The 22195-nt window shown below is 44.0% G+C and overlaps 1 protein-coding gene across 2 annotated transcripts in view; it reads right to left on the reverse strand.

Moving 5' to 3' along the window:
• GABBR2 (gamma-aminobutyric acid type B receptor subunit 2) overlaps positions 1-22195 on the reverse strand; it is a 2296575-nt gene that overhangs the window by 1254026 nt on the left and 1020354 nt on the right. For both annotated transcript variants that reach the window (XM_069620609.1, XM_069620608.1), the window contains exon 5: positions 17706-17771. In XM_069620609.1, the coding sequence (XP_069476710.1) occupies positions 17706-17771 (66 nt within the window). The remainder of the gene's footprint in view (positions 1-17705; positions 17772-22195) is intronic.

Genomic DNA, 22195 nt, shown 5'->3' on the forward strand with positions numbered 1-22195 from the left:
CTGCCTGAAATAACTAAGAAACTCAGCCTCCCTGAAGATTGATGAAGTCATGAAAACGTGCGTTAGGAGGAGAAGCTACAGTCTGGTAACAGAGCTCCTGCCTTTACATCTTTAAACATTGTTCCAGAAATCCAGAGAAAGGCAGTAGCAGCAGGGCCATCATGCCTTACATTGGAGAGACACAACCATGCCCCCCCCCCATTAAGGGGAAGATTTGTGCTTTGAAGGGAGTTGTTTCCAGTCACCTGCCAGCAAAATCAAGTGCGAAAAATACAAGTACTAGAATCTTCAGAGCTAATTAACTTGCCACACCTGAAAAAGAAATGCAGACCTGCCTGAAATAACTAAGAAACTCAGCCTCCCTGAAGATTGATGAAGTCATGAAAACGTGCGTTAGGAGGAGAAGCTACAGAATGGTAACAGAGCGCCTGCCTTTACATCTTTAAACATTGTTCCAGAAATCCCGGGAAAGGGAGTAGCAGCAGGGCCATCATTCCTTACATTGGAGAGCCACAACCATGGCATTCCCTCTCCCCCCATTAAGGGGAAGATTTGTGCTTTGGAGGGAGTTGTTTCCAGTCACCTGCCAGCAAAATCAAGTGCGAAAAATACAAGTACCAGAATCCTGAGCTAATTAACTTGCCACACCTGAAAAAGAAATGCAGACCTGCCTGAAATAACTAAGAAACTCAGTCTCCCTGAAGTTTGATGAAGTCATGAAAACGTGAGTTAGGAGGAGAAGCTACAGACTGGTAACAGAGCTCCTGCCTTTACATCTTAAAACATTGTTCCAGAAATCCCGGGAAAGGCAGTAGCAGCAGGGCCATCATGCCTTACATTGGAGAGCCACAACCATGGCTTTCCCCCTCCCCCTATTAAGGGGAAGATTTGTGCTTTGGAGGCAGTTGTTTCCAGTCATCTGCCAGCAAAATCCAGTGTGGAAAAATACAAGTACCAGAATCCTCAGAGCTAATTAACTTGCCACACCTGAAAAAGAAATGCAGACCTGCCTGAAATAACTAAGAAACTCAGCCTCCCTGAAGATTGATGAAGTCATGAAAACGTGTGTTAGTAGGAGAGGCTAAAGACTGATAACAGAGCGCCTGCCTTTACATCTTTAAACATTGTTCCAGAAATCCCAGGAAAGGCAGTGGCAGCAGGGCCATCATGCCTTACATTGGAGAGCCACAACCATGGCTCCCCCCCCCATTAAGGGGAAGATTTGTGCTTTAAAGGGAGTTGTTTCCAGTCACCTGCCAGCAAAATCAAGTGCGAAAAATACAAGTACCAGAATCCTCAGAGCTAATTAACTTGCCACACCTGAAAAGGAAATGCAGACCTGCCTGCAATAACTAAGAAACTCAGCCTCCCTGAAGATTGATGAAGTCATGAAAACATGCGTTAGGAGGAGAAGCTACAGACTGGTAACAGAGCGCCTGCCTTTACATCTTTAAACATTGTTCCAGAAATCCCAGGAAATGCAGTGTCAGCAGGGCCATCATGCCTTACATTGGAGAGGCACAACCATGGCCTTCCGCCTCCCCCCGTTAAGGGGGAAATTTGGCCTTTGGAGGGAGTTGTTTACAGTCGCCTGCCAGCAAAATCAAGTGCGAAAAATATAAGTACCAGAATCTTCAGAGCTAATTAACTTGCCACACCTAAAAAAGAAATTCAGACCTGCCTGAAATAACTAAGAAACTCAGCCTCCCTGAAGATTGATGAAGTCATGAAAACGTGCGTTAGGAGGAGAAGCTACAGACTGGTAACAGAGCGCCTGCCTTTACATCTTTAAACATTGTTCCAGAAATCCCGGGAAAGGCAGTAGCAGCAGGGCCATCATTCCTTACATTGGAGAGCCGCAACCATGGCTTTCCCTCTCCCCCCCATTAAGGGGAAGATTTGTGCTTTGGAGGGAGTTGTTTCCAGTCACCTGCCAGCAAAATCAAGTGCGAAAAATACAAGTACCAGAATCCTGAGCTAATTAACTTGCCACACCTGAAAAAGAAATGCAGACCTGCCTGAAATAACTAAGAAACTCAGCCTCCCTGAAGATTGATGAAGTCATGAAAACATGAGTTAGGAGGAGAAGCTAAAGACTGGTAACAGAGCGCCTGCCTTTACATCTTTAAACATTGTTCCAGAAATCCCGGAAAAGGCAGTAGCATCAGGGCCATCATGCCTTACATTGGAGAGCCACAACCATGGCTTTCTTCCTCCCCCCATTAAGGGGAAGATTTGTGCTTTGGAGGGAGTTGTTTATAGTCACCTACCAGCAAATTCAAGTGCGAAAAATACAAGTACCGGAATCTTCAGAGCTAATTAACTTGCCACACCTGAAAAAGAAATGCAGACCTGCCTGAAATAACTAAGAAACTCAGCCTCCCTGAAGATTGATGAAGTCATGAAAACGTGCGTTAGGAGGAGAAGCTACAGACTGGTAACAGAGCGCCTGCCTTTACATCTTTAAACATTGTTCCAGAAATCCCCGGAAAAGCAGTAGCAGCAGGGCCATCATGCCTTACATTGGAGAGCCACAACCATGGCTTTCCTCCTCCCCCCATTAAGGGGAAGATTTGTGCTTTGGAGGGAGTTGTTTATAGTCACCTGCCAGCAAATTCAAATGCAAAAAATACAAGTACCGGAATCTTCAGAGCTAATTAACTTGCCACACCTGAAAAAGAAATGCAGACCTGCCTGAAATAACTAAGAAACTCAGCCTCCCTGAAGATTGATGAAGTCATGAAAACATGTGTTAGGAGGAGAAGCTAAAGATTGGTAACAGAGCGCCTGCCTTTACATCTTTAAACATTGTTCCAGAAATCCCAGGAAAGGCAGTAGCAGCAGGGCCATCATGCCTTACATTGGAGAGCCACAACCATGCCCCCCCCCATTAAGGGGAAGATTTGTGCTTTGGAGGCAGTTGTTTCCAGTCACCTGCCAGCAAAATCAAGTGCGAAAAATACAAGTACCAGAATCCTGAGCTAATTAACTTGCCACACTTGAAAAAGAAATGCAGACCTGCCTGAAATAACTAAGAAACTCAGCCTCCCTGAAGATTGATGAAGTCATGAAAACGTGCGTTAGGAGGAGAAGCTACAGACTGGTAACAGAGCGCCTGCCTTTACATCTTTAAACATTGTTCCAGAAATCCCCGGAAAGGCAGTAGCAGCAGGGCCATCATGCCTTACATTGGAGAGCCACAACCATGGCTTTCCCCCTCCACCTATTAAGGGGAAGGTTTGTGCTTTGGAGGGAGTTGTTTTGAGTCACCTGCCAGCAAATCAAGTGAGAAAAATACAAGTACCAGAATCCTCAAAGCTAATTAACTTGCCACACCTGAAAAAGAAATGCAGACCTGCCCGAAATAACTAAGAAACTCAGCCTCCCTGAAGATTGATGAAGTCTTGAAAACGTGAGTTAGGAGGAAAAGCTAAAGACTGGTAACAGAGCGCCTGCCTTTACATCTTTAAACATTGTTCCAGAAATCCCGGGAAAGGCAGTAGCAGCAGGGCCATCATGCCTTACATTGGAGAGCCACAACCATGGCTTTCCCCCTCCCTCTATTAAGGGGACGATTTGTGCTTTGGAGGGAGTGGTTTTGAGTCACCTGCCAGCAAATCAAGTGTGAAAAATACAAGTACCAGAATCCTCAGAGCTAATTAACTTGCCACACCTGAAAAAGAAATGCAGACCTGCCTGAAATAACTAAGAAACTCAGCCTCCCTGAAGATTGATGAAGTAATGAAAACATGAGTTAGGAGGAGAAGCTAAAGACTGGTAACAGAGCGCCTGCCTTTACATCTTTAAACATTGTTCCAGAAATCCCGGGAAAGGCAGTAGCAGCAGGGCCATCATGCCTTATATTGGAGAGCCACAACCATGGCTTCCCTCCTCCCCCCATTAAGGGGAAGATTTGTGCTTTGGAGTGAGTTGTTTCCAGTCACCTGCCAGCAAAATCAAGTGTGAAAAATACAAGTACCAGAATCCTGAGCTAATTAACTTGACACTCCTGAAAAAGAAATCCAGACCTGCCTGAAATAACTAAGAAACTCAGTCTCCCTGAAGATTGATGAAGTCATGAAAACGTGCGTTAGGAGGAGAAGCTACAGACTGGTAACAGAGCTCCTGCCTTTACATCTTAAAACATTGTTCAAGAAATCCCGGGAAAGGCAGTAGCAGCAGGGCCATCATGCCTTACATTGGAGAGCCACAACCATGGCTTTCCCCCTCCCTCTATTAAGGGGACGATTTGTGCTTTGGAGGGAGTCGTTTTGAGTCACCTGCCAGCAAATCAAGTGCGAAAAATACAAGTACCAGAATTTTCAGAGCTAATTAACTTGCCACACCTGAAAAAGAAATGCAGACCTGCCTGAAATAACTAAGAAACTCATCCTCCCTGAAGATTGATGACGTCATGAAAACGAGTGTTAGGAGGAGAAGCTAAAGACTCGTAACAGAGCACCTTCCTTTAAATCTTTAAACATTGTTCCAGAAATCCCGGAAAGGCAGTAGCAGCAGGGCCATCATGCCTTACATTGGACAGCCACAACCATGGCTTTGCCCCTCCCCCCATTAAGGGGAAGATATGTGCTTTGGAGGGAGTTGTTTCCAGTCACCTGCCAGCAAAATCAAGTGCGAAAAATACAAGTGCCAGAATCCTGAGCTAATTAACTTACTACACCTGAAAAAGAAATGCAGGCCTGCCTGAAATAACTAAGAAACTCAGCCTCCCTGAAGATTGATGAAGTCATGAAAACATGTGTGAGGAGGAGAAGCTAAAGATTGGTAACAGAGCGCCTGCCTTTACATCTTTAAACATTGTTCCAGAAATCCCGGGAAAGGCAGTAGCAGCAGGGCCATCATGCCTTACATTGGAGAGCCAAAACCATGGCTTTCCCCCTCCCCCTATTAAGCGGAAGATTTGTGCTTTGGAGGGAGTCGTTTTGAGTCACCTGCCAGCAAATTCAAGTGCAAAAAATACAAGTACCGTAATCTTCAGAGCTAATTAACTTGCCACACCTGAAAAAGAAATGCAGACCTGCCTGAAATAACTAAGAAACTCAGCCTCCCTGAAGATTGATGAAGTCATGAAAACGTGCGTTAGGAGGAGAAGCTACAGACTGGTAACAGAGCGCCTGCCTTTACATCTTTAAACATTGTTCCAGAAATCCCCGGAAAGGCAGTAGCAGCAGGGCCATCATGCCTTACATTGGAGAGCCACAACCATGGCTTTCCTCCTCCCCCCATTAAGGGGAAGATTTGTGCTTAGGAGGGAGTTGTTTATAGTCACCTGCCAGCAAATTCAAGTGCAAAAAATACAAGTACCGTAATCTTCAGAGCTAATTAACTTGCCACACCTGAAAAAGAAATGCAGACCTGCCTGAAATAACTAAGAAACTCAGCCTCCCTGAAGATTGATGAAGTCATGAAAACATGCGTTAGGAGGAGAAGCTAAAGATTGGTAACAGAGCGCCTGCCTTTACATCTTTAAACATTGTTCCAGAAATCCCAGGAAAGGCAGTAGCAGCAGGGCCATCATGCCTTATATTGGAAAGCCACAACCATGGCCCCCCCCATTAAGGGGAAGACTTGTGCTTTGGAGGGAGTTGTTTCCAGTCACCTGCCAGCAAAATCAAGTGCGAAAAATACAAGTACCAGAATCCTGAGCTAATTAACTTGCCACACCTAAAAAAGAAATCCAGACCTGCCTGAAATAACTAAGAAACTCAGTCTCCCTGAAGATTGATGAAGTCATGAAAACGTGCGTTAGGAGGAGAAGCTACAGACTGGTAACAGAGCTCCTGCCTTTACATCTTAAAACATTGTTCCAGAAATCCCTGGAAAGGCAGTAGCAGCAGGGCCATCATGCCTTACATTGGAGAGCCACAACCATGGCTTTCCCCCTCCCTCTATTAAGGGGACGATTTGTGCTTTGGAGGGAGTGGTTTTGAGTCACCTGCCAGCAAATCAAGTGTGAAAAATACAAGTACCAGAATCCTCAGAGCTAATTAACTTGCCACACCTGAAAAAGAAATGCAGACCTGCCTGAAATAACTAAGAAACTCAGCCTCCCTGAAGATTGATGAAGTCATGAAAACATGAGTTAGGAGGAGAAGCTAAAGACTGGTAACAGAGCGCCTGTCTTTACATCTTTAAACATTGTTCCAGAAATCCCGGGAAAGGCAGTAGCATCAGGGCCATCATGCCTTACATTAGAGAGCCACAACCATGGCTTTCCCCCTGCCCCCATTAAGGGGAAGATTTGTGCTTTGGAGGGAGTTGTTTACAGTCACCTGCCAGCAAATTCAAGTGCGAAAAATACAAGTACCAGAATTTTCAGAGCTAATTAACTTGCCACACCTGAAAAAGAAATGCAGACCTGCCTGAAATAACTAAGAAACTCAGCCTCCGTGAAGATTGATGACGTCATGAAAACGAGCGTTAGGAGGAGAAGCTAAAGACTCGTAACAGAGCACCTTCCTTTAAATCTTTAAACATTGTTCCAGAAATCCCGGAAAGGCAGTAGCAGCAGCGCCATCATGCCTTACATTGGACAGCCACAACCATGGCTTTGCCCCTCCCCCCATTAAGGGGAAGATTTGTGCTTTGGAGGGAGTTGTTTCCAGTCACCTGCCAGCAAAATCAAGTGCGAAAAATACAAGTGCCAGAATCCTGAGCTAATTAACTTACCACACCTGAAAAAGAAATGCAGACCTGCCTGAAATAACTAAGAAACTCAGCCTCCCTGAAGATTGATGAAGTCATGAAAACATGTGTTAGGAGGAGAAGCTAAAGATTGGTAACAGAGCGCCTGCCTTTACATCTTTAAACATTGTTCCAGAAATCCCGGGAAAGGCAGTAGCAGCAGGGCCATCATGCCTTATATTGGAGAGCCACAACCATGGCTTTCCCACTCCCCCGTTAAGGGGAAGATTTGTGCTTTGGAGGAAGTTTTTTCCAGTCACCTGCCAGCAAAATCAAGTGCGAAAAATACAAGTACTAGAATCCTGAGCTAATTAACTTGCCTCACCTGAAAAAGAAATGCAGACCTGCCTGAAATAACTAAGAAACTCAGTCTCCCTGAAGATTGATGAAGTCAGGAAAACGTGCGTTAGGAGGAGAAGCTACAGACTGGTAACAGAGCGCCTGCCTTTACATCTTTAAACATTGTTCCAGAAATCCCGGGAAAGGCAGTAGCAGCAGGGCCATCATGCCTTACATTGGAGAGCCAAAACCATGGCTTTCCCCCTCCCCCTTTTAAGCGGAAGATTTGTGCTTTGGAGGGAGTCGTTTTGAGTCACCTGCCAGCAAATCAAGTGCGAAAAATACAAGTACCAGAATCCTCCGAGCTAATTAACTTGCCACACCTGAAAAAGAAATACAGACCTGCCTGAAATAACTAAGAAACTCAGCCTCCCTGAAGATTGATGAAGTCATGAAAACGTGCGTTAGGAGGAGAAGCTACAGACTGGTAACAGAGCGCCTGCCTTTACATCTTTAAACATTGTTCCAGAAATCCCGGGAAAGGCAGTAGCAGCACGGCCATCATGCCTTACATTGGAGAGCCACAACCATGACTTTCCCCCTCCCCCCGTTAAGGGGGAAATTTGGCCTTTGGAGGGAGTTGGTTCCAGTCACCTGCTAGCAAAATCAAGTGCAAAAAATACAAGTACAAGAATCCTCATAGCTAATTAACTTGCCACAACTGAAAAAGAAATGCAGACCTGCCTGAAATAACTAAGAAACTCAGCCTCCCTGAAGATTGATGAAGTCATGAAAACGTGCGTTAGGAGGAGAAGGTAAAGACTGCTGAGAGAGCGCCTGCCTTTACATCTTTAAACATTGTTCCAGAAATCCCGGGAAAGGCAGTAGCAGCAGGGCCATCATGCCTTATATTGGAGAGCCACAACCATGGCTTCCCTCTCCCCCCATTAAAGGGAAGATTTGTGCTTTGGAGGGAGTTGTTTCCAGTCACCTGCCAGCAAAATCAAGTGCGAAAAATACAAGTACCAGAATCTTCAGAGCTAATTTACTTGCCACACCTGAAAAAGAAATGCAGACCTGCCTTAAATAACTAAGAAACTCAGCCTCCCTGAAGATTGATGAAGTCATGAAAACGTGCGTTAGGAGGAGAAGCTACAGACTGGTAACAGAGCGCCTGCCTTTACATCTTTAAACATTGTTCCAGAAATCCCGGGAAAGGCAGTAGCAGCAGGACCATCATTCCTTACATTGGAGAGCCACAACCATGGCTTCTCCCCTCCCCCCATTAAGGGGAAGATTTGTGCTTTGGAGGGAGTTGTTTACAGTCACCTGCCAGCAAATTCAAGTGCGAAAAATAAAAGTACCAGAATCTTCAGAGCTAATTAACTTGCCACACCTGAAAAAGAAATGCAGACCTGCCTGAAATAACTAAGAAACTCAGCCTCCCTGAAGATTGATGAAGTCATGAAAATGTGCGTTAGGAGGAGAAGCTACAGACTGGTAACAGAGCGCCTGTCTTTACATCTTTATACATTGTTCCAGTAATCCCGGGAAAGACAGTAGCAGCAGGGCCATCATGCCTTACATTGGAGAGCCACAACCATGGCTTTCCCTCCCCCTATTAAGGGGAAGATTTGTGCTTTGGAGGGAGTTGTTTTGAGTCACCTGCCAGCAAATCAAGTGCGAAAAATACAAGTACCAGAATCCTCAGAGCAAATTAACTTGCCACACCTGAAAAAGAAATTCAGACCTGCATGAAATAACTAAGAAACTCAGCCTCCCTGAAGATTGATGAAGTCATGAAAACGTGCGTTAGGAGGAGAAGCTAAAGACTGGTAACAGAGTGCCTGCCTTTACATCTTTAAACATTGTTCCAGAAATCCCGGGAAAGGCAGTAGCAGCAGGGCCATCATGCCTTACATTGGAGAGCCACAACCATGGCTTTCCCCCTCCCCCCATTAAGGGGAAGATTTGGGCTTTGGAGGGAGTTGTTTCCAGTCACCTGCCAGCAAAATCAAGTGCGGAAAATACAAGTACCAGCATCCTCAGAGCTAATTAACTTGCCACACCTGAAAAAGAAATGCAGATCTGCCTGAAATAACTAAGAAACTCAGCCTCCCTGAAGATTGATGAAGTCATGAAAACGTGAGCTAGGAGGAGAAGCTAAAGACTGGTAACAGAGTGCCTGCCTTTACATCTTTAAACACCTTATAACATTGCCCCCTTGATGAAACAGCACCAAACTTTGCATAATCATTTGGATGTGCCCATATACTTTTTTTTGCTGAATTTGGTGAGGATTCATCAAACGGCGCCAAAGTTATAAGCCACCCAAAAAGTGCCCTTCCCAGGGGTTGAGCATCTTAACCATAACTACATGGCTGCTACCACAGGGCATGTAATGTTATATGAAACATGGTCCTGATATCATAGTGTAGATGTTTCAACAACTCCCAGTGTAGGTTTATGGACATGCTTGACTACTGGGCTAGTTCTAGCTGTATTTAAATGTTTGCCATGTTTGGGGATACTATACCACTGCTATTTTGCTTTTGTTTACACAAAGAACTACATTTCTGATTAACCCTTTGACTGCTTTACCTGTACCCCGGGACCCAGCCTGCTAAAGGTCATGCACAGATGGACAGTGAGACCTGAGGGACACACAGACCACCACACCCGCTCACTCCACCTGCCCCACCAAATTTGTTTTATATATGTGCACGATGAGGTGAACATGGGACCATAAACATATACATAATGATTGACACCAAGAGGAATCCTGTGAGTACAAGGCAAGTGACGGGGGATTCTCTGTGTTTTAGGTGTATATATATATATATATATATATATATATATATATATATATACCAAAACCACAATGACTCTCCCTGTCTCTGGCCTCGCACTCATGGGATTCCTCATCTTATCACTCATTTTACCGAAGAAAACCCATCAACTGCACCGATGCATTCATTGCTTTTTTTATTGTCAACTCATGATGGCAGACATGCTGGTTTGCAAAACAAACAACTGAAGCGTTTCGCCCAGCGGCTTTGACAGGGTTCTGTGAGTGCAGCTGTGTTCTTTTTATATTAAACATATACATCTGGGTGATCAGTCTTTCTGTCATAACCATCATTCTCACATATTACTACATCATTTAAAGATGGCGCTTATATGAGCAACACTGCTATCAGTGTTGCTCATATGAGCGCCATCTTTAAATGATGTAGTATTCTAAGGCAAATCCACCTGCTACTCTGGTTTATATTATGCCGGAGCAATGCCTAGAGCAATCCAAATGCTCAGCAAACTTTTTTCAACTAAAGTGCATGTTGCCTGTGATAATACAGACATGCATTCCTAAAAAGAGAATAAAGTGCCAATGCCGTGAACAGTCTGCATTATAAAATGATTTAGTTCATCTATTACACAATGAACGTTGACAAATTGCATGTTCTACAATTGTCATATTGTCTCTTGCTTTTCCCGTATCAAGGCAACGTTTTATTTTTTAAACGGCTATGTGCCAAAACGATTAAAGTTAACCCAGGGCTGCACTGACGTAGCTTTATGCAGCTTTATGCATGACATATGCTGTGAGGCAGACCTCATCAATAAAGTGCGTAGTGCGTGGCACACTACTACCTTAAGCTCCTTATGGAGTAGAATAAACATCATACCTCAAGTGCACAGTGCTTATTACAATACAACTCAGTTTGTTGAATGACACATATGGTTCAAAGTGCATTGAGTTCTACATACTGACATTGTAATATGCATGTCATTGCTGTGTGTGGTGCATAAAGTGCATAATACACAGATTTATTACATGTCACCTGTATCGTCACACCCCATCAGATCTTAAAACCTATAATCTTACCATAAGCTCTTTATGGAATAGGGTAGGGTTCACACATAAATACAGTGCATTACTCTTATTACAGTACAGATCGAAGTGTTAAGTATTACATGTGATTCTATGTCAAGACCGGAGGCTCTGATTCAGCTCGTATTATGCTTTCTCTTCAACATTACTGTTCAGCAGCAAAGAAATAACCAATAAACATGTAACACAAAACTCATAAGAAACTACCATAACCATGTTTTTAGAGTCTTTGTAGTTAATTTCTTATTGGTCCCCAAACTGACCATGTGATGTTTTTAACCAATGAACAAGTCCTTAGTCCTTAAAACATCTTGTCCTCTTTCCATTCCTCCTCTTTATTTTCCTTACTTTGTGTGAGAGTTGTGAAGTGTGTTTTGTTTACTTTACTATTATGCACGCACACGCGTGCACTGCTGAAACGCGGCTGAGCATATCCGCTTTAGTTTTATCAGTTTCTGTGAAGTTGCGGCCGCGACGGGGCTGGTGCTCCAGTGACCATAACTTCATAGACACGACATAGAGGGCACTGCATGCACGGAAGAGAGAGCACGACGGGACCGTGTAGTTCGGGCGCTCTCTCTCTCCTTCTCTATACCTCATTGCTGAGACGTTACGGTGTGAATGTGACGTTCATCTTTAAGCACCAGCTTTGTTCTTAGATCGGAAAGATCTATAAATATATAAACTTTGTTCCGCTTCAGAACGCAACGTTTGTTCAGAGCGCAGCATTCTGTCAGGAACACGACAGCGCCCCTGCAGGACATTCTAAGGTACCGCACCATATTACGGGCACAGTCCCAAGTAAAACCTGACAATTGGCACATATATATTTATATATATAATAACAAACCAGGTGATCATTTAAAATATATATACCTATATATATATATATATATATATATATATATATATAGTTATTATCTCTCTTTACAGAGGGAATACAAGAAAGATCTTAAACCCGGTATATATTATATACTATTGAATTCCCCAGTGTTTTCTGTGTAAACATGACCTGCTCCAGTGATGAGGGGAAGGCTAGTGGTAGCCAAAAGAGGAGCCACACGGAAATGACTCAGGTCCTCCAAAAAGCCCTGGGGGCCTTGCTGGCACATGGACCACAGCAGATAGCTCTGATGGAGGACTGGCTCAAGTTCTCACAGGGCCTGGAGGAAGTCAAAGGACTTTAGGCTAAGGAAAAGTCTAAAGGGGGCAGAAAAGCAGCCCGCTGGGCAGAGGAAGCCCACACTCCCCCGGGCACACCACCAAAACAGAAGAGTGGTAAATGGAGAACGATAAGAGCAAGGCCTAGCAGGGTACAGGAAAGATCCTCAGATACCTCGGAGGAGGGTGAGGACGACTGGGAGGAGGAATACTCAGAAGAGGAAGAAGTACTTTCTATATCCTCTTCTGAGGAGGAAGGCCACAAAGCACTTAAGAAAAAGAAAAAAGAGGAGACAGAGGAGGATGGTGCAGGGGATGATGACTTTGATCCGGAGGCTCTGATTCACCCTAGATCCTCAGAGTGGGAGCCGCCAAAAAGAATAGCGGCCTATCTTAAGAAGCGCTTGAGAGCGCTACTAGCCAGAGAGGCTAGAAGTAAAATTAGGGCAGAATGCCCCAGACCTCACCTCCCAGAGGGTGCAGCGGACACACCCGAAATAGATGAAAAGATGATTACTTTCATGAGCAAATACACGAAAGATGTGAGGAAGGGTCTGGATAGATCTTGGCGGTCATGCCAAGACAAGATGCTAGATATGACAGGACCCCTCACAAAAATTCTCCAGATCTGAGAAGAGGCTATAGTCAAAGGAGAGCCAATAGACCCGTTAATTCTAATCGGGTGGACCCAGAGGGCGATATGCATGTTGTGAAATGCCAACCTGCCATCATCACTGAAAGGAGGAGGTCTTTGCTGGTGAAGATTGATCCTAAGCTGAGCGAGTTGGCCTCCTCGGAATCAGCGTCAACCGCGAAGGGTAAACTATTTGGGGACTCCTTTATCAAGGAGCTAACCAAATTTGCGAATTCCTATGCGGCTTTGGACAAGGCGCAACCCTCACTCAAGAGAGTGTTCGGGAGGCAAATTTTTGGATGGGCCAGCAGAGGCAGGGGTCGCTCAGCTGGCTGATTCCATTATAATCGATCCTATCAGGACAGAGCACAGTGGCGAGAACAGGAGGATTGGAGACAAACGCCTTTCTTTCCATCAAAGAGTAGAGGAAGAGGCAGAAAACTGGCGACAAGGGGAACGTCAGCAAAACAACCCGGGTGAGAACAGTCTACCCACAACTGAATACCCCAGAAGTAGGGGGGAGGACAGCTCAATTTTTACAAAATTGCTTGGCTATATCGGGAGATTCCTGGGTAATACAAACTGACCAGGGGTTTTACATAGACTTTCTAGAGATACCACACCAGGGACACCCACCAAGGTGTCTAGAAATGAACAGAGAGGACAAATTATTACTAGAAGAAGAATTGCGAGGGCTAGCAAGCAAAAGAGCTATAAGACCCGTTACAGTTCAATCAAAGGGATACATAAGCAATATGTTTCTAGTAAAAGGGAAGCACAAGACAAGACCAATTATAAACCTGAGAGGCCTAAACGGATACGTGGTGTACAGACACTTCAAGATGGAGGGGATACACCTCTTAAGGGATACCTTTATTCAGGGAGACTGGCTAGCCAGGATAGATTTAAAAGATGCATACCTGACTATTCCATAGCAGAGGAACACTGCAGATTTCTGAGATTCGTCTGGGAGGAAACAACATGGGAATTTCGATGCCTGCCCTTCGGCCTAGCATCAGCACCATGGTGTTTCACCAAGATGATGAAACCAGTTGTAACATACCTCAGAGGTCAGGGGATAAGACTTATAATCTATCTAGACGACATATGTCTGATGTGTCAAGAGAGAGAGTCACTATTAGAGCAGGTACAGACAACTATTGAATTATTAGAGAGTCTGGGGTTTCTAATAAATTGGAAAACATCCAGTATAGTTCCAGAACAGTCAATGGAATTCCTGGGGTTCATAGTGGACTCTATTCAAGGCACTCTCAGTCTAGCCATTCCCAAGGTGAACGATGTTGTGTCCTGCTAAAAATGGACAATGTCTCGGCGGTCAGGTACATCAACAGACTGGGCGGGACAAGATCCAAATCCAAACTACTGGCAGAACTGGCAAAAGACTTCTGGGAACTCTGTCTTCAGAGGAGAGTCTCAGTGACGGCGGAATATCTGCCGGGCCATCAGAACGAAGTAGCCAATTGGAACTCCAGATACCTCAGAGATGCCAGCGATTGGAAGCTGGACGAAAGGGTGTTTCAAGAGCTGATGACTCGATGGGGACCATGCCAGGTCGACTTGTTTGCATCAAGACTAAACAAGCAGTTACCCCGGTTCTTCAGCTGGAGACCGGACCCAGAAGCAGAGGTGACAGATGCCTTCCTGCAGTCATGGGACCAACAGACGAACTATGCGTTCCCTCCATTCTCCATGATAGCGAGGACGCTAGCCCAGGTGAGACGCTACCCAACGATTAATGCATTGTTTGAGACCCCAGAGATCTCAGCCATCCACTAGTGAAATCAGGAAGACTCAACCTGATAGCATTGGCGATTTCAGGTGATCTTGGGTTAGGCCAGGATTATCGAATGAGGCTGAAAACATAAATTGCGAATCCTGGGCTCCAGGGACACACAAGGCTTATAAATCAGCATGGGCTAGATGGAGTAGCTGGTGTCTGGAGAGGAATATTCATCCCGATGGAACGGATGTAGTACACGTAGCTAATTTCTTAGCACAACTGGCAGCTCAAGGGAAGGCATACAGGACTATCAACACGGCCAGGTCCGCGTTATCGGCAGGACACCCTAGAGTAGAAGGCTTAGCGATTGGGGAACATCCATTGATATGTAGATTGGTAAAGGGAGTAAAGATGATCAGACCCCCTAGTGAAAAGTATAATCAATTATGGGACGTAGACAGAGCGTTGAGATTATTTCTATCATGGCCGGATAATCAAGATTTATCCAGGAAAGCGATTTCAGGCAAGTTATCCATGCTCTTATGTCTTTTAGCATGTAAGAGATCCTCAGATGTTAGAGCACTGGAGGTCAACAGGAAAAACGTATCTCTGAGTGGAGTGACTTTTCTCATAACAAGAAGGACTAAGACAGGTTTGAGTTCCATTTCTTATGAAACCTTCCCCGGACAACCAAAATGATGTCTGGTCAGATGCTTAGCAGCGTATGAGGATATGACAAGGGAAGTCAGACCTCCGGGAGTGTCACAATTATTGATAGCAATTTGTAAACCATTTATAGCCATTACACCGGCTACCAAAGCCAGATGGCTTAGATGGGTGATGGTGCAAGCGGGGATTGATATAGTGAAATATGGAACCCATTCAACTAGAGGGGTGATGGCTACTAAAGCCTTTAACATAGGAGCTAGAGTAGAAGACATTATGAGGTCTGCAGATTGGTCGAATGAATCGACTTTTAAAACTTTCTATTTCAAACCTATGGAAAGTGCGACATCGTTAGTGGTGAGTAAGCTTTGAACAAGCATAATCCGAGCCTCCGGTCTTGACATAGAATTCAGATTTTCAACACATTAGTTCCAGAAAGTCATAATTCTATTAAAGACACGGAGGCGAAGGATTATCCGACCCTATTCAATCGCAAGAATGTAATATAAAGTACTGAAATATTTACAAGTTTACTATGATTAATGAATCAATGTTTTGATGAAGGCAATAAGATGGTAATGATGTGATGCATACAAGATGAAGGTTATTTTTTTTTACTGTGTAGTTGAATTTACGATTATCCCACCCTTTTTTCGGTTTATAGTCACCTTGTTTAATTAATTACTTCTATAGGGATGGCGGCAGACAACAAGCAATCCGGGAATTGAACTAGGATGGAATGGAATGGACGGAATTTAGGAAATGCACCAGACGCAACCTTGACTGATCAAAGAAAGAGGAGGAATGGAAAGAGGACAAGAGGTTCTAAGGACTAAGGACTTTGGTTCATTGGTTAAAAACATCACATGGTCAGTTTGGGGACCAATAAGAAATGAACTGCAAAGACTCTAAAAACATGGTTATGGAAGGTTTTGAATTAATCTTAACCTCTGGCATGGCTCTGAGCAACCCTCCAGACCATCGTTCCTCACCTGCCAAGCCATTACAAAGGGGGAACAACCATATGCACATCAGGCTTGGTCCCAGCCCAAAAGGGGCCATCCAGGCCGAACTGCTTGGCCACATCCCTTCTGCACGAGACCACAAGCATCCCCAGACATGTTTCAGCCTTGTTGGGCCTCATTAGTGAGTAGCATGGGTCTCTAGGCCCAGCAGGCGCAGGATCCACGTTTGGGCATATCCGCCCCACTCGGGGTGACAAAGCCAAAAAAAAGAGGTGATGGCTGGAAGGTTTAGAATTAATCTTAACCTTTGCCATTGTTCTGGGCAACCGTCCAGACCATCGTTCTTCACCTGCCAAGCCATTACAAAAGGGGAAGACCATTTGCACGAGACCACAAGCATCCCCCGACATGTTTCAGCCTTTTTGGGCCTCATCACTGAGGAGTACATTGGGTGTCTAGGCCCTGCAGGCACAGAACACTCATCTGGGCAAAAGGGGAAACACCAAATGGAAATCAGGCTTGGTCCCACCCCAAAGGTGGTAGCCCAGCCCAAACTGCTAGGTCACTTCCCTTCAGCACGGGACCACAAGCATCCCCAGACATGTTTCAGCCTTGTTGGCCTCATCAGTGAGGAGTAGCCTGGGTCAATAGGAGTTTACCGGTAACGATATTACTGTACCCGCCGCCTGATGTGCCAGTAATTCCAGCATATTACCGTTGGTGGGAATACGGGTACATCCCCATTGCATGGAGTCCGATAGGAGTCCATAGAGGGATTGACGGTATTACTGGCACTGGTAAGACCGGTGCCAGTAATACCAGCTGTCTTTTGCTGGCGAGGCCTGATTTACCTCCAGCTTTTAGCTGAAGGTAAATCAGGCTGCCCCACCGGCAGACTCGGAGTATGGCGGTCCGGAAATGTGCCAGTAAACGGAATTACTGGCACATTAATTCCAGACTGACATATGCCTAATGATCCCCATTTACTGAATTTTCATGGACTGGGTGAACAAGTTGGTCTATGAGGGCCCTGCGGTGCATAGCAAGTCGGTCGTCTGACCAACTCTAGAAATATTATTGTGTTTACTACAAAATACAGGATAAATAATATTTTGTAAATCCTGTTTTTTTGGTTCTGCATGACCAAATGGAGAACGACAGGTTTCCCCAGGACAGTGGGACTTTTTGTTTACTTTTGCAACTAATTCTATACATAAATAATATTTCTAGCATGAGCCAATACAGGTAGCTTTCAAAAACATGCCCCACTGACTTGCAGTTGCTTGCTCTTAGCATGGGGCACACATAATAATAATATATTAAGGCAGCTCATATACTCATAGCTTGGAAGAGCAGGTGAGGCAGAAATGAGCTCGTGCTGTGAGGATGCAAGATTTAGAGGAGGATATCTGGCCTCTTGGGACTGAGGTATTGGGCAATGATTTGCAGGTGGGAGTGACTTGGTATTCTCTGTAACATCACCTGTTTCTGTTGATCACATGCATAACAAAATGTGAACTATTGTATTTATTATTAGGACAATGCTGAACTTTCCGACTGAATATTGATGAGATTGAAATTGTTATTACTGTATCTGTTTGTTTGTGTGTTTGAGAGAGAGATAAGTATACAAATGTATGCATTTCACAAGCATTTACTTACACAACAGAAGACCTTTGCTGCCATGTGTTCATCAAACTGTCCAAGTATTATCCGCACATCATTTCCCTGGAAATAAACAAGCATAGATTAATAGTCACCAAATGCACGTTTTTCTGATTTTTATTTTCATTGCATAGCTGTGGCTAATTGCAATTCCTAATATCCTTGGACAGTGCGATACAATGAAATTGCTGGACGTTATAGTTCTTATTCTTTTTAGCCTACCATTTTTTTGGCATCAGGTACATATGTTGGCGCGGAAAATTGGTGGGAGGAAGCAAGTGTGTAGAAGCCTTAGATTTTTTGTGTTAATTAGAAAAAATGATGCAGGTAATTCCATCTGAGAAAGGGTGGTTTGCTAATTAGACCCCCGTTTCAATAGGATTCATGTCAAAAGCATATCATACACCTGTGCCCTGCTGAATAAGTATCCAATCTGCAGTGCCTGCTCTCCAGTGGCAAAGACCAGGTTCAGAAGACACAGGTGCCCTGTTTGACAGCTGTTGTGACAGCCAAGTCACTGCAGTGCATAGGATGCATTTATAGTTACACCTCTATCCCAAATTCCATTGGATTATGATAAATGACCCACCTGGTTGCATGTTCAAGTGAAAATATAAGACATACCCCACGTGGTATGATGGTGGCGGGTTTGCATAATTATTAACAGTCATATGTGATTTATATCATACAGGTGTTAATGCTGTGAACCCAGGTCAGCTATACGAGGATTGTCTATATGCTGTTCGGACAGCCTGTCCCTGTAAACCAGCAGGGTAGGCGACTGAAAGGCTGTACCTCTCCTTTGATCCTTTGTGAGGTCAGGCAACACCTCTCTCCAGCAAGAAATCCCCTCATTAGGAGCTATCCGGGAAAATTGGAAACAAAGGGCACACCCTAATCAAAACGACTGGCCTCACATTAGGGTGTTGCTTACCAAAGGGTCTTTGATGTTATCTGTCTGAGAAGGGAATGGAGTTAGTGTACCTAGAAGGAGCTCAGCACAAGCAGGGAAAGGTTCCACCATCATGTTTCTCTCTGTATCTGACCTTTTTTTCCTGCTTTGTTCACTTCCTTTAGCAAAAAGCACTTTGAGTGTGAAGCAAGAAGGCACATACCACTTGTCACAAGGACAGGGATTGAACCCCTTAAAGCAGGTTTCATTACATCCTTTTTTGATGATTCTTTGGACTGCAAAACGTCAAGAAGAATGTGTTTGAGTCCTGATGGGAAAGCAGTACTTTCTGAAGCCCTCCGCCAGTCAGGTGATGACATGTGTCTCAAGGCGGAGACCTGCTGCTGGAGCAAGACCTGCCTCTCTGTCAGCTAGACCAGTACCCAGGACCTCAGTGCAGGGGAAAGATCCCTGCAGTTGTTTTCCAGCCTCCACTGTGCTGGGTAGATTGAGAAAAAGGACCTATCTTGTCCCTGAGCCCCTGGATTGGGACTCACACTAACCCGGGAGCCAGATCAGCCAGGATGTATGTGTTTTCACCATCAAGCCATGCTTCGAGCACTGCTCGACACATTCAAGCCAAAAATATCCTCTGGTGCTACTTTTGCCACTCTCCCAATCTTTGAACCACTTTGTTTCACATTCAAACAGGTTCAACCGCACAAGGTGCCAGTAAAATTGTGTTGTTGCCTCGGCTCGAACAAGAAGCTCATTGCTATACCTGTCATGTTCAAACTGCCTTTTGAACAGCCAGCATCTTCATTGCTGATCAAGTCAATGGTTGAAACGACCATGGTGGCTTCATCAAACCGAAAAACTTTGACCATTGCATTGAACTGTCTCGTCTCAAACTATGCATCATGTCACCAGCCTATTCACTATCGAAACAACCATATGGCCCCCACAATCCTCCTTCTTCAAATGCTGCTTTGAACCTCAGCAAAATTCTGCTTGACCCCGACTCGACACCTGTTCCCCTTCTGGAACTTCCCGACTGAGGAACAAGCCACAGTAATTACCTGAAATTTTCTTTCTCTTAAAATAAGAACTAGTCTTTATATTCTGCTCATTTGCATTACACTAATATGCAAGGGTGACCGGAAACACCTAAAATCCCTAACAGCAACTAATATGAAAAACTGGCTCCATGAACAGAAGAATCTAACCAAGATATGCCTGCACACATTTACCAAATAATGTTCCCTCCCCACCCATGACTCTTAAACTTGACTCTACCACAATTTTACCATATGACTTTAACTTCTGCCCCAGAACACGTTAAGATACTACCAGACAACCTTGACTCTTCCTCCCTTGGCTCAGATAAGCAGATGTGTACCTACATCTGCTTGTTTTATGTTTGTTCTAGTATGAATAACGTTCACACACCAAACTTTCTGTTACTCATTGTGCTTTACCAAAAGCATCACCCACACTATGCAATCAAACTACCAGCTCAAATATCGGATCACTGTATGCAAGCAGGCTACTTGGATGTGTAACCTTATCCCATGCTTCCTCTATTTTGTACACGTCACGAAAGTCCTTTGAAGGGGGCCCCTTGCTAGTTAACACAGTATAAAACTCAAATATGAATTTGCCCTCTAATGAGTTTGAGAAGACAAATGTGATGCTCAGCGTCTCCTACTTTAACATTACCCTATAAGTGGAGAGCCACATTGTAATATCATTTACTTAGCCTACAAGGGATAATGGATATGGGCTATGCCTGAAATTACTAGTCCATAGTATCGGGGCATCAGATATTCAGACTGGCGAATGCTTTTCACACAATCTGCATTGTTTCCAAGTGTTCAGAGTTCCTTTGGGCATAGACTTTCACACATTATATGGTAACTCGTTGCTATACAGAAACGGTTTCACTGAGCACTGTGTAATCCTACACAATGATATAAGGGTGGTGTATGCTGCAAACAATCTTGTATGCACTGCAAAATAATTGTGTACACGCAGAGTCATGACATTCTTAAAATGCACATAATATGTTGAGACATTAAATATGCCTTGCTTGCAAAGTATTGCGGGTCGGCAAATATCCCACTGAATTTTCACTGCTACAATTCCTCACTTTTTACAGTGCTCTATCAACTAGTATTGGAGGCTAGCACAGGGGCCCGGGAAAGGTATGGGTGGAAGAACACAGGTCATTATCACTCCTTGTGGGTGATGAACAGAGCAGCACATTTCAAAGTCAGACGTTTCGGCAGTACATTGAAGGAAATGTGTTGCGTGTTTGCTACAGCCTAGGACAGTCTAGTACCCATCTAGACAACAGAACCTTCCTTTTCTTTCTATGCTCAGCTGCTGAGGGCTTTTGAATATAACCATGTGTTCTGTGTGTATCGTCTTTAGCATCCCTCAGCGTCTTATTTAGCTGATAACAAAGAATTACAGAAGAGGGATCCATAGTTACTGAAGAAGGCACTCAATCAGTTGTATCAATGATGAATTGAGGTTATTAACTTAAAAGGCATATATATGTGAGTGTCTTCAACAAGGCTCCATAAACTCTTGTTTAATTTTTCTCAGGCTGTTGTGCGGAAGGGTGGGAAAAACTGTAGACTTCATTGTGTGCCCTGTCATTTCACTTCCTATGTCAGGGGTACAAGCAGGACTCTAATCAGATTTTGCTCCCTACTTGGAGTCAAATGATTTTTTCAGGGAGTAAAAAAGTAATTTACTTTGGCAATAGGGATATTTTCTGATTATTAAAAGATGTTCTTCCCTTTAAAATTCCTAATGAGACTGGGCATTAATATTATTAGAGTTCCTATCCATGCTGCTGGTCACTTATTCGAAAATCAGTGGAGCTTTGTGGGCTGAAGCAACGATATGTTCATTGTTTCTCATTTTTGTTAGGCACATTTTCATTTTTTAAGGGAGTAAAAATTGATGGTGCATACGCCTCATAGCTGCAGGCTGGTGCTATCACTACCCACAGGAGAACGTAATGTGAATAGTAAGCAGAGGCACAGGAATGTTTGATCATCATATTCTGAGGTGCAGTTATTCTGATGCAATTATCATCCTTACTCAAATTATTAGAAGCATGTTCTCCTGGCCCTTGAATTACTTAATTAAAGTGGCACTTGAACTCCTATCAGCATGTTTTTGACCCATTGCTTTTAATTGCCATTAATTGGCAAATGTTGTGTTTTGTCTGAATTTCTTGACAGCCACATCAGTTATAACGAGATATTTATGTTTTGTAATGCACATGAGAGATTTTCCAGTCGCATAAAATGTTTGCAAGGTACTGTGGCAGATGTTGAAGTCTTGGACTGGTTGATGAGTTTTCTGTATAATCACATAAGACATATTTTATTTTAGCCTATGCGTTTGGAAAAAGTGTTTTAAGGTTTGTCAAGAATTGTAGTGGCTGGGAAGAGTAAATTCCTTTTCCAACACTCTTCTGGGACGGTAGTTCACTAAATATGCACAGTCACAAAGTGGCTTACCTCATTAGTCAGTTGCGCACATGTATAATAATGTGCGCATATGTATAATAATGTGC

The sequence above is a fragment of the Ambystoma mexicanum genome, chromosome 5q (assembly GCF_040938575.1).
Source record: "Ambystoma mexicanum isolate Mex_15411 chromosome 5q, UKY_AmexF1_1, whole genome shotgun sequence".
NCBI lineage: Eukaryota > Metazoa > Chordata > Amphibia > Caudata > Ambystomatidae > Ambystoma > Ambystoma mexicanum.